Raw genomic sequence first — 13,178 nt, 5'->3', positions numbered from 1 at the left:
TGAAGACACTATCACCACCCCTCAAGTAAGTTTGTGAAGAACGGGATTGTGCTTCTTAGCATTGTTTACTCTTTGGCGTGCTTGAGATACAACATCACCATCTCCATTGCACCATCAACATCAACCAACAAGACCATCAATTCCGCAGCCATCTCTATACCATTCTTTTAATTCATTTCTTATCTTATTATTCCATTTATCCTTCCATTGCTAAACATATTTATTTCTTATCTTATTCAAGGACATCAGTACTTGTCAATCCTAGATCGGGACACAATAAGGCTATCTACTCTCTTCCATCAAAGCGTGTAGATTCGCCTTACATCAAGTTAGTTCTTAAAAAGGTCCCACAAGAGAGAATTGAGCGGTAAAAGGCAAACGATAAGGTGAGATTAGAAGGGGGATCAGAAAAAGCCAAGGAACATATCCCCGAGTGCAAACACGAGAGTGAGTGGAGTGCAATCTAAATTTTCTTGGAGTGATCAAGTAAGGATTTGTGAGTGTGCTGGTAAGGTTTTCAATTCATTTTATTTGCACTAACCATGTCTCAAAGCCCTAGAGAAAATACAGGAACACCAAACTTACAAATGCAGGCACTCATTGGCGAAATGATGAGAATGTTTCGTGAAGAGTTCGATGCTCTTCATGAAAAGATAGATCAACGCCAGGATCTACCACCAGGCCGTAATAATATAGTTCCTAGAAGACAACAACCACCACCCCTCCAGAAGAAGAAGTTCAAGAAAATTTTGACGAGGGAGAACAAGTAGCATTCCAAGTCCCTAGACGTGCCATTGTTGATGATAATCTGAGTAATATCAAGATCAAAATTCCTTAATTTCAAGGAAAAACTGATCCTGAAGCTTATCTCGAATGGGAAAGCAAAGTGGAACATGTTTTTAGTTGCCACAACTATTCCGAAATGAAGAAGGTTAGATTGGAAGCCATGGAGTTCATAGACTATGCTTTAATATGGTGGTATCAACTTACTTTGAACCGAAGGAGGAATGGAGAACGACCGGTCTCAACTTGGCTTGAAATGAAAGGTATTATGCGGAAACGATTCATTCATGTTCACTATCATCGTGACTTGTTTCAAAAGTTACAGAATCTGAAACAAAGCCATAGGAGTGTGGAGGACTATTATAAAGAGATGGAAGTGGCAATGATCCGAGTCAACATTGAGAAGGATCGTGAAGCAAATATGGCGAGATTCCTTTCCGGACTTAATCCCGAAATTGCCAATACCTTGGAATTGTATCATTACATCGAAATGGATGAGATGGTGCAAATGGCAATGAAAATTGAAAGGCAACTAAAGAGGAGAGACACAACTCGCAATATTGCACCTACATCATACAAATGGAGTCCAAACAACATCAAAAAGCCAACTCCTCCTCTTGTCAAAGAACAAGACGAATCTTCAAAGAATCGACAAGCAAACAAAGACTTCAACCGAGGAAAGCAAACTACTGAACGTTCAAGAGACATTAGATGCTTTAAATGTCTTGGGAGGGGCCATGTATATACACAATTCCCTAACCGGAACACTATGCTTTTACTTGGAAATGCCAAAATAGAATCTGAATCAGAGGAAGAACAAGAGGCACCTATTGAAGTCAATGAAGAAATCACTCTTGCAGATCCTGTTGAACAAGGAGAAGCTTTGGTAATTAGAAGAAGTTTGAATCTTCAAGTTGCAGAAGACAATGCACAGCGAGAAAACATATTCCATACCCGATGCCATGTGAATGAGAAGGTATGCTTTGTTATTATAGATGGTGGAAGTTGTACTAATGTGGCCAGTACAATAATGGTGGAAAAACTTGGTTTGAAAACAATGAAGCACCCGAATCCATATAAGTTGCAGTGGCTCAATGAACGAGGAGAACTCAACGTTAGCAAACAGGTGATAATTCCTTTTTCCATTGGCAAATACAAAGATGAGGTTATGTGTGATGTTGTCTCTATGCACGCTAGCCATCTACTTCTTGGGAGGCCATGGCAATACGACAAAAGAACTATTCATGATTGTTTTACCAATCAATACTCGTTCAGCCATAAAGGGAAGAAGATTATCCTTACTCCTTTAACGCCTAAACAAGTCCAGAATGATCAAGCCAAAATGAAGCAAAGTGTTGAGGCTATAAGGAAAGGAAAGGCAACAACCATGGAGGAAATTGATCCAAGAACAAGTGCTTATTCCTCAAAGTGCTTGTTTCGAGAATGCCTATTGATAAAATGCAAGGTTAAAGATGATTATTCTAACTTTGAAAATGTAGATTGTTTCTTTGACTTGTAGGTTGTATCAAGAGACACCATTTTCCAAAAGAAATGTTTAGGAGAAGTGACCTTTGGGAATACAAAAGATATGTCCATTGAGCAGCAAAAGAACACCATTTTTCATTCAAAGGACGTGTCTTTAGAAGAACCAATGGACGTGACTTATGAGGATTCCATGATCATGCCTATTGGAGCATTAAGAGACACCACTTTTGGAATATCAAGGGACCTAAACATTCAAAGCAAAATTACATGGGCATATCTCATTCAAGAGCCTAAAGAAGGAATCTCAATTTCTGACGAAACAACAACTATGGAATGGAGGAACGTTGAAAAGAAACCACCCTTCGATTTGAGGACAAATCTCTTTAAAGAAGGGGGATGATGTGATCCGATTCAGCGTCAAAAATGGACTTGCATCTCCAACCTTTCACAATAATCAAAGGAGGATTTTTTTCAACTTAATCTTTCTTTATACCATAGTTATGACAATAGCTTACATACATTATATTTATAGTTATGATGATGATATTATGAATGTATGAAGTTATTGTTATGAACCACATATTTATATTTTTATATTTTATATTACTTAGCTTATAAAAGCTTTCTTTTGTAGGTACATGTTCGACCACATGTTGGGAGCTGGTTTAAAGCTAGCATGGGAGTCAATGAGCTAGGAAAACTTCCATAAGATGACTAGGGAGATCATGAAGAACAAATGATGAAAAGTTGTTAGCTGACCTCCGAGCTCATAGCTCACTTGAGTTGGATTTTTGAGCTAGCTAAACACTTCTTTTTAGCTGGAGAGTTGCACCATCATCTTCACCACACAGAGCACTACAAATATAGTTTAGGTCGAATTTTGTGAATTCGTACCTTTTCGCGAAGAGTTGCCAATCCGAGTAGTGCCCTTTCACAAGGAGCTGTCCTAAGACTCATTGTCATGTATTGCATCTATGGCCAGCTCATCTTCAGCTCAAACACATTGGAAGTAGCTCAAATGATGAAAGGTTGCCTTCCACAAATGTGACCTTTCATAAATAGTTGCTGCCCCATTGACGCCATGTCATCTAGAAGCAAGTTCGATGCAAAGTCACACCTAAGTTGCTGCTCAACTTCACGCGAAGTAGGAGACACAACATAAGACCCCAAGCCACCCATGTGAGTGCCTCATGACCAGCCCACACATGTGCCATGCGTGTGGATGAAATGGGCACCAAAATGAAGAGGGTTCTCTCTATTCGGCCTAAGCATCTTTTTGATTCAAAATTGGCGCCAAGATGAAGAGCAAGGAGACCATTCGTCCAAGGACATCTTCATTCATTAAAACATCATGTATTTCTATTTAATAGTCATGTATTTAGCCGAATAGACACCTATTTATTCGGCCAAACCTATGCTAGCCTATAAATAGGCTTGGATATTTCATTTGTAAGAGAACCCTTTGATCAATTAAAAACTCTTTGTGAGATATTTCTCTCTTCAAGTTCTTTTTAGAACTATATCGATTAAACAAGCCTTTCTAAAGCTTGTGGCGTCATTCCTTCACCTTGATACTTCTGGTTCCTATCTCCTATAGATAGAGGGTCAAAGTCCTTAATACCATCCTTTATAACGACATATAAGAAACGGGTCTTTGCTCCTTTATAGCATTGGTTCCTTCTTAGTCTTATAAGATACTATCTATTCATTACCACCTTCCATCATCACTATCACGCCAACTCCATTCAATTAATATTTCTATCACCATTATCCATATCCCTTCACACCCATATAATCATCCTTCATCATCAACAAGGCATTCGTCCATTTACCACCATTGGAGGCCGAATCCATCATCACTTGAAGGATCATTCTACAACACTTCCGCAGCCCTTCTTTGATAACTATTCTATCCATTTCAATTCTTTCCATTTCCTTTCTTAATTACTCATTTACTTAACCAATCATTCTTCTTTGTGTAGATTTCTTTTCAATTCAAGGTGTAACATTTGGTGTCTCTCCTAGATCGGGAAATAACAAGGTTGCCATCTTCTCCATTATTGAAGAAGCCTGGTTAGCCTTACATCAAAGGCCATGAGCTAAATATATCATCTTATAATATGTATGAACTAATGCATAAAGCCTAAGTGCTAAAAAGAATGCATAGGATCTGATAAAATGAATGATAATTATGCTGCCTTGATGTATATGTGATAATCATGCTTAAATGAATGCAAGACTAATATAGCTACTTAACATGCTTGAAATAACATTGTGAATATATGTTGTATGCATGAATATCATTTAACATGGTATTCATAATAAATGATATATAATCATAGCATATATTTGAATGGTATGAAGGACATGATCAACTAGGCACAGGATGGAATTATTATGATAATTTATACTAACATGTGAATGCATGCTTATGATAGAATAGAATGTATAAATGACATAATATAAGAGAGGGTAAGGAAGAACTCCCTTAGAAACAGCTTTGAATAACATCCATGGTGTGATAAAGTCATGGGGAAAGTTGGAGCTAGTTTGGATTGTATCATCCTCCCCTTCTTTTAGGCGATTTGTCCTCAAATCGATGTAGTTTCTCATTGAAGACCTTCTTGGTGTAGGAAAGATTGAATCCTTATGTTTTCCTCCAATAGGTGAATCACACGAAATGTTCAACCTCTTAGCTTCAAATCTGGTAACTTCAAGTCCTTTTATGGGAGGACATAATGTATCCTTTCAAAATATTGTATCTTTTTACTCTTACTCTTTTAATCATCTTGATGGTTGGTGAAGAAATTTGACTTTTGATCTCCTTCTAGCAAGTGGATAAAGTCAACAACTTTAAGCTTTGTGCTCTTCCAGATGATGGCCTTTAAAAAGGTGGACAATGCTTGCTTCACACCATCGTAGTGGCTGAATTTGATGTAACAATCAAACTAAAAATGACAATTGATCTTGCCATCATAGCTTGATTGGATAACACCACTTATACGAATCACATTGCTAGAAAATGAATCAAAGTTATAAAATGAAAAACTAATAACAAAATGATTAGAATTAGCAAACCAGGGTGGATGTTTGATAGGCATTGGTTGCTTAATGATGGAAATCTCCATTGGTTGCTGAATTCCTTTCAATATGTGCAATGTACTTGGATTATCAATGATCCCATTCTTTGGCACTTCAAGTGATATATCCTTTGGAACGTCAAGGGACATAATTATTGGTTCTTCAAAAGATGTGTCTTGTGGATCACCAAAAGTCATGACTATTGGTTCTTCAAAAGACATGTTTCTTGAATCTTTAACTTGAAGTGACATGTCTATTGAATTGTCCTGCACATTAAAAGAAAGAATAGGAGTAGGATTAGATAAAATATGTTCTTCACCCTCATTTTCCTTTTCCTCTTTGCTTTAAATTCAATCCTTTCATTTTTCTCATTTTCAACTCTCTCCAAGCTTATTTGTTTCTCATGCAAAACTTCTCTTTCAACTTTCTTCATGTCTTTAGTTTTATCGCATTCCTCTATACGTGATTTGAGGGTAAACTAGCATTCATGGACTTGACTTGGAAGAAGAGACACCAATATGATTTTCTTTCCTTGATGTTGGAAAGAATACTTATTGGAAAATCCATCATGAGTAGCTTCTTGTCAAATTACCAAGAACGTCCTAGTATAAGGTGGCTTGTACTCATGGGCACCACGTCACAAAGGACTTCATCATTGTATCTTCCAATTGAGAAAGGAACAACAACTTGTTTGGTTACCTTGGCCTCACCCACATCATTGAGCCACTGAAGTTCGATGGATGAGGATGTTTGGAAGTCTCGAGACCCAACTTTTCCACCATGTGAGTACTTTCTATGTTTGTACAACTTCCTCCATCAATGATCACCACACAAACTTTATCTCCCACGTGACATCTTGTATGGAAGATATTCTATCTTTGTTCATCTTCTTGGCTTTGAATGTTCAAAGTCCTTTTGACTACAAAGAAGTTGGATGGAAGAGACATGTTAGCAAATAAGGAAAAAACGAAATGTGTGTAGGACCTTACCAGAATATACTCTTACAAAGCCTCACGAGTCACTCCAAGGAAAACTTGAATGTCACTCAATCCGCTTGTGTTTGCATCTCACACACACTCAAGCCTTTTTCCTCTCGATTCTCTTGTCCCAAGTTTTAGAGGACTTTACTCAAAACTGATATAATCACACCTACACCAGATCCGGAAGTCATGCCACATGGTCCCATTACTAGGTCAAGAGCCAAACAATTCAGGGAAGTTCTCTTAACAAAGTGTTTAGAAGCTTTTGATTTATTTGATAACTTAACACCCTCCTATGTTAAGTTATATAATGTTTTAACAGATAAAGAATAACTTAGTATGAATACATCTTGCACATTGTTATTTTATTATGTTAAGCATGTTAGGATAGCTTTATAATTATATTATGCATGATTATAACATATACATCAAGGCAGCATACTTATAATGCATTTCATTAGTTCATTTGCATTCATATTAGCTCTTAGGCTTTATACCTTACCTTACACATATTAGGAGATGATATAATTAGCTCATGACATTCAAACTTAGCTCACATTACCATAATCAAACATGACAGCAAGGTTGATGTAAGGTACTTGTACCTTTTCAAATGATTGTGGATCTAGGAAGGAAGCAAAACAACCTGCAAAGTGAATGGCTCAAAATAGAATGGTTAAGGGTGGTAGACGTAGGGGTGCAATGGTAGGCTATTTAAATAATGAGTAATGGAAGCGGAAGATAGTTGATAAGGCTATGGTTATGGAGATGAAATAAAGGGATGGTTGTAAGGATAGTATCTTGAAGAAATCTCAAAGAAGAACCAATGCTATAGAGAGCAGAGACCCAATCTTTATATTGCTTCTTCAAGGGGTGGTATTAAGTACTTTGACCCACTAGTTATATGAACTAGGAACCAGAAGTATCAAGATGAAAGAAAAGGGGTTGACGCCACAAGTATAAAATACTTGATAAGTCGATAAAAAGTCACCAGGACTTAAGAAGAGAATAATCTCACTTTAATTGAATAAAATGTCTGCTTACAAATGAAATAGGAAAGCCTATTTATAGTTTTTGAAGGGATTTGGCCGAATAGATACATGTTGGTTCGGCCAGCCCTTGTGCCTTCCTAAAATGACATGATTTTTGTGTGAAAATACATGACTTAATGAAAATACTTGCTCTTGGCCGATTGGTTATGTGTTGGTTCGGCCTTAAGGATATTTTGAAAGCATTTGGAAGTTATTTGGGCACCAAAATGAAGAGGAAAGAGTCTTTGGCCGAACAGCAAGCATCCCTTGGTGTTTTGGCGCCAATTTGATGTCACATGGTGTGCACATGCTTGAATGATGCACATGGCAGTCTACTTGAACGCACATGGGTCTTCTTGCAAGGCTTTGGTGAGGTTGCAACCATAGGATGATGTCTTGAAGTCCATGGGCAGCCTAGAGATGAACTAGCTTCAAGGTAAGCTAGGTGAGTGTCTTGGTAGCTAACTAGGTGAGCTAAAACTTAATGAACTCAAGCTAGTTAGCTTTGGTCTTCTCAGCTCCTCAGCTACTCTCCCAGCTACTTCCAGCTACCTTTAGTCCACTTTTCAGCACTTTGGTCCAAAGCTCTCCCCCAGCTAAGTTCAGCTACATGCTAGCTCCTCCAACTAAGTTGAAGTTCCCATTGTGTTCCACGAGCTGTCTTGATGTTTGTGAGCTAATTGTGAGCTGCATATGGATCTCAAATAATCTACCAAGCTTCCCCAACGTGTGCCATGCTCCAATGTACCTACATGTGCAAGGAAACAAGGTAATTTCATGGTATTGAGCTGATATGAACTAAATACTTTGCTGCCGTGCATGATCATGGTCTTGTGAGCTATGAATTCATGTCATGAGCTAAGTATATCATCATATAATATGTGTGAGCTAATGTATATGGTCTAAGAGCTAAAATAAATGCATATGAGCTAACAAATGTATGATTAAGCATGCTGCCATTAAATAAATGTAATGAATCATGCTTAATATGAATGCAAGACTATTCTAACATGCTTAACATATTTAAATAACAATGTGTATCAATCATAAAGATGTGAATATGTTGTATGCATGAATATCATATAACATGGTATTCATGATAAATGATAAATGGAAACATGTAATAATAATATCCTAAGAAATGATATGTAATCATAGCATATATTTGAATGATATGAGAGACATGATCAAATAAGCATAGGATAGAAATAATAAGATAATAATTTATACTAATATGTGAATGCATGGTTATGATAGAATATAATGTATAAATGATATAATATAAGATAGGGTAAGGAAGAACTCCCTTAGAAGCAGTAGTTAAAAACGTCCATAGACTGATAAAGTCATGGAGAAAATTGGAGCTAGTTTGGATCGTATCATCCTCCCCTTCTTTAGAGCGATTTGTCCTCAAATCGAAGTAGTTTCTTATTGAAGACATTCTTAGTGTAGGAGAGATTGATTCCTCATGCTTTCCCCCAATAAATGATTCGCACGACATGTTTAATCTCTTGGCTTCGAATCTGGTAACTCCATGTCTCCTTGAATCATCTAACCTTTGATCTCCATTGAAGTGGTCGTATTTGATGCACCAATCAAATTCAAAATGAAAAATGATCTTATCATCATATATTACTTGGACAACACCACTTATACGAATCCAATTGCTGCCAAAGAAATCAAAATTAGTAAATGAAAATCTAATAACAAAATGAGTAGAGTTAGCAAACCATGGTGGATGTTTAATTGGAGCTGGTCGCTGAATTCTCCTAATAATTGGCATTGCACTTGGGATGTCAATGATTCCATTTCTTAGCACTTCAAGTGACACCTTTAATTGGAAATTCAATGGTATAACCCTTAAAACATCAATAGACATGTCTTGTGAATCACAAAGAGTCACGCATATTGGTTCTTCAAAGGTCACATCCTTTAGTCCTCCATAATTCATGATCCTGGAGTCATCCTCCCGAAAAGATACATCTCTTGAATTGTCCTACAAAACAATAGGAAGAATAGATGGAAGAGAAAAGTTGGTTAAAATATGTTCTTCACTTTGCTTCTCTTCTCTACACTCATCAATTCCAACTTTTGTCATATCAATCTGATTTTTCGGTTGTTGAACTTGTTGCTCTTGCAAGACTTCTTTTTCAGCTTTCTTCATGGCTTTAGTTTTCTGCCATTCTTCTATTCGAGATTTAAGTTGAGTTTGGTCTTCATGCACTAGATTTGGCATCATTGGCACCAATGTAATCTTCTTTTCATTATGGATGAATGAAAAGTGATGGGTTAAGCAATTATGTGTTGCTCGTTTATCAAACTGCCAAGGTCGACCAAAAAGAAGGTGGCTCGAACTCATGGAGACAACATCGCACAAGACCTCATCTTCATATTTTCCAATTGAGAATGGTACAAGTACTTGCTCTATGACTTTTAACTCTTCATCTTCGTTAAATCCTTGCAAAACATATGGCTTGGGATGTTTAAATGTTGCAAGTCCCAACTTCTCTATCGTATATGTGCTAGCTAGATTTGCACAACTTCCACTATCAATGGTTACAAGACATACTTTACCATTTCTTACATGGCAACGAGTATGAAATGCATTCACTCTTTGTTGTTCGCACTCCATGGAAGAAATTAAAATTTTGTTAGTGAAATAAAAAATGGAAAATGTGTAAAAGGACCTTACCAGAGAATACTCTCACAAAGCCTCACGAGTCACTCCAAGAAAACTTGATGTCACTCAATCCACTCGTGTTTGTACTCTAGGACTTTAATGGCTTTTACTTGTCCTCTTCTGATCTCACACATGCTCCAGCCTTTTTCCCTCAATTCTCTTGTCTCAAGTTCTAATGAACTTTTATTCAAGACTATATCGAGTAATTTCACTTTTTTAGCGTCGGCTGCAAATGGTTAGTAGGAATGGAAAGCAAATATAATTGAAAAGGTGGCTTAGAAATTAGAAAGAAGAGAATGAAAGGGGTACTTACACAAGTCACTTCACAACCTTCTATCACCACAATCAATTTTAAAGGCTTACTTGAAAATGCTTGGTGATGAGAATTGTTGATGAGTGCTTCCAACTTTTCTTTCTTTTCTTTGCTTTTTCTTCTTTTTGAGTGCTTTCAATCTTTTTGAGTGCTTCTTTTCTGATTTTTCTTTGCTTTCTTTGACCTTGCACTTCACTTTTGCACTTCTTTTTGTATTTTTCTTTTTGTTGTTGTTGCACGTTGATTCTTCCACCAAAGCTCTGATTACCGCTTGATGTAAGGTACTTGTACCTTTTCAAATGATTGTGGATCTAGGAAGGAAGCAAAACAACCTGCAAAGTGAATGGCTCAAAATAGAATGGTTAAGGGTGGTAGACATAGGGGTGCAATGGTAGGCTATTTAAATAATGAGTAATGGAAGCGGAAGATAGTTGATAAGGCTATGGTTATGGAGATGAAATAAAGGGATGGTTGTAAGGATAGTATCTTGAAGAAATCTCAAAGAAGAACCAATGCTATAGAGAGCAGAGACCCAATCTTTATATTGCTTCTTCAAGGGGTGGTATTAAGTACTTTGACCCACTAGTTATATGAACTAGGAACCAGAAGTATCAAGATGAAAGAAAAGGGGTTGACGCCACAAGTATAAAATACTTGATAAGTCTATAAAAAGTCACCAGGACTTAAGAAGAGAATAATCTCACTTTAATTGAATAAAAGGTCTGCTTACAAATGAAATAGGAAAGCCTATTTATAGTTTTTGAAGGTATTTGGCCGAATAGATACATGTTGGTTCGGCCAGCCCTTGTGCCTTCCTAAAATGACATGATTTTTGTGTGAAAATACATGACTTAATGAAAATACATGCTCTTGGCCGAATGGTTATGTGTTGGTTCGGCCCTAAGGATATTTTGAAAGCATTTGGAAGTTATTTGGGCACCAAAATGAAGAGGAAAGAGTCTTTGGCCGAACAGCAAGCATCCCTTGGTGTTTTGGCGCCAATTTGATGTCACATGGTGTGCACATGCTTGAATGATGCACATGGCAGTCTACTTGAACGCACATGGGTCTTCTTGCAAGGCTTTGGTGAGGTTGCAACCATAGGATGATGTCTTGAAGTCCATGGGCAGCCTAGAGATGAACTAGCTTCAAGGTAAGCTAGGTGAGTGTCTTGGTAGCTAACTAGGTGAGCTAAAACTTAATGAACTCAAGCTAGTTAGCTTTGGTCTTCTCAGCTCCTCAGCTACTCTCCCAGCTACTTCCAGCTACCTTTAGTCCACTTTTCAGCACTTTGGTCCAAAGCTCTCCCCCAGCTAAGTTCAGCTACATGCTAGCTCCTCCAGCTAAGTTGAAGTTCCCATTGTGTTCCACGAGCTGTCTTGATGTTTGTGAGCTAATTGTGAGCTGCATATGGATCCCAAATAATCTACCAAGCTTCCCCAACGTGTGCCATGCTCCAATGTACCTACATGTGCAAGGAAACAAGGTAATTTCATGGTATTGAGCTGATATGAACTAAATACTTTGCTGCCGTGCATGATCATGGTCTTGTGAGCTATGAATTCATGTCATGAGCTAAGTATATCATCATATAATATGTGTGAGCTAATGTATATGGTCTAAGAGCTAAAATAAATGCATATGAGCTAACAAATGTATGATTAAGCATGCTGCCATTAAATAAATGTAATGAATCATGCTTAATATGAATGCAAGACTATTCTAACATGCTTAACATATTTAAATAACAATGTGTATCAATCATAAAGATGTGAATATGTTGTATGCATGAATATCATATAACATGGTATTCATGATAAATGATAAATGGAAACATGTAATAATAATATCCTAAGAAATGATATGTAATCATAGCATATTTGAATGATATGAGAGACATGATCAAATAAGCATAGGATAGAAATAATAAGATAATAATTTATACTAATATGTGAATGCATGGTTATGATAGAATATAATGTATAAATGATATAATATAAGATAGGGTAAGGAAGAACTCCCTTAGAAGCAGTAGTTAAAAACGTCCATAGACTGATCAAGTCATGGAGAAAATTAGAGCTAGTTTGGATCGTATCATCCTCCCCTTCTTTAGAGCGATTTGTCCTCAAATCGAAGTAGTTTCTTATTGAAGACATTCTTAGTGTAGGAGAGATTGATTCCTCATGCTTTCCCCCAATAAATGATTCGCACGACATGTTTAACCTCTTGGCTTCGAATCTGGTAACTCCATGTCTCCTTGAATCATCTAACCTTTGATCTCCATTGAAGTGGTCGTATTTGATGCACCAATCAAATTCAAAATGAAAAATGATCTTATCATCATATATTACTTGGACAACACCACTTATACGAATCCAATTGCTGCCAAAGAAATCAAAATTAGTAAATGAAAATCTAATAACAAAATGAGTAGAGTTAGCAAACCATGGTGGATGTTTAATTGGAGCTGGTCGCTGAATTCTCCTAATAATTGGCATTGCACTTGGGATGTCAATGATTCCATTTCTTAGCACTTCAAGTGACACCTTTAATTGGAAATTCAATGGTATAACCCTTAAAACATCAATAGACATGTCTTGTGAATCACAAAGAGTCACGCCTATTGGTTCTTCAAAGGTCACATCCTTTAGTCCTCCATAATTCATGATCCTGGAGTCATCCTCCCGAAAAGATACATCTCTTGAATTGTCCTGCAAAACAATAGGAAGAATAGATGGAAGAGAAAAGTTGGTTAAAATATGTTCTTCACTTTGCTTCTCTTCTCTACACTCATCAATTCCAACTTTTGTCATATCAATCTGATT

At 36.9% G+C, this 13,178-nt stretch overlaps 1 protein-coding gene across 1 annotated transcript in view; it reads left to right on the top strand.

The window, feature by feature from the left end:
* Positions 1–1,039: 1,039 nt before the first annotated feature.
* Positions 1,040–13,178, top strand: part of LOC120144671 — a gene marked incomplete at its 3' end in the record, with an annotated part of 38,732 nt that continues 26,593 nt past the window's right edge. The window contains exon 1 of the mRNA XM_039158693.1: positions 1,040–1,696. Within this exon, the coding sequence (XP_039014624.1) occupies positions 1,040–1,696 (657 nt within the window). The remainder of the gene's footprint in view (positions 1,697–13,178) is intronic.

The sequence above is a fragment of the Hibiscus syriacus genome, unplaced genomic scaffold, assembly GCF_006381635.1.
Source record: "Hibiscus syriacus cultivar Baekdansim isolate YM2019G1 unplaced genomic scaffold, ASM638163v2 tig00110890_pilon, whole genome shotgun sequence".
NCBI lineage: Eukaryota > Viridiplantae > Streptophyta > Magnoliopsida > Malvales > Malvaceae > Hibiscus > Hibiscus syriacus.
The sequence above is the reverse complement of the archived record's forward strand: the minus strand, read 5'-3'. Positions and strand labels throughout refer to the sequence as shown.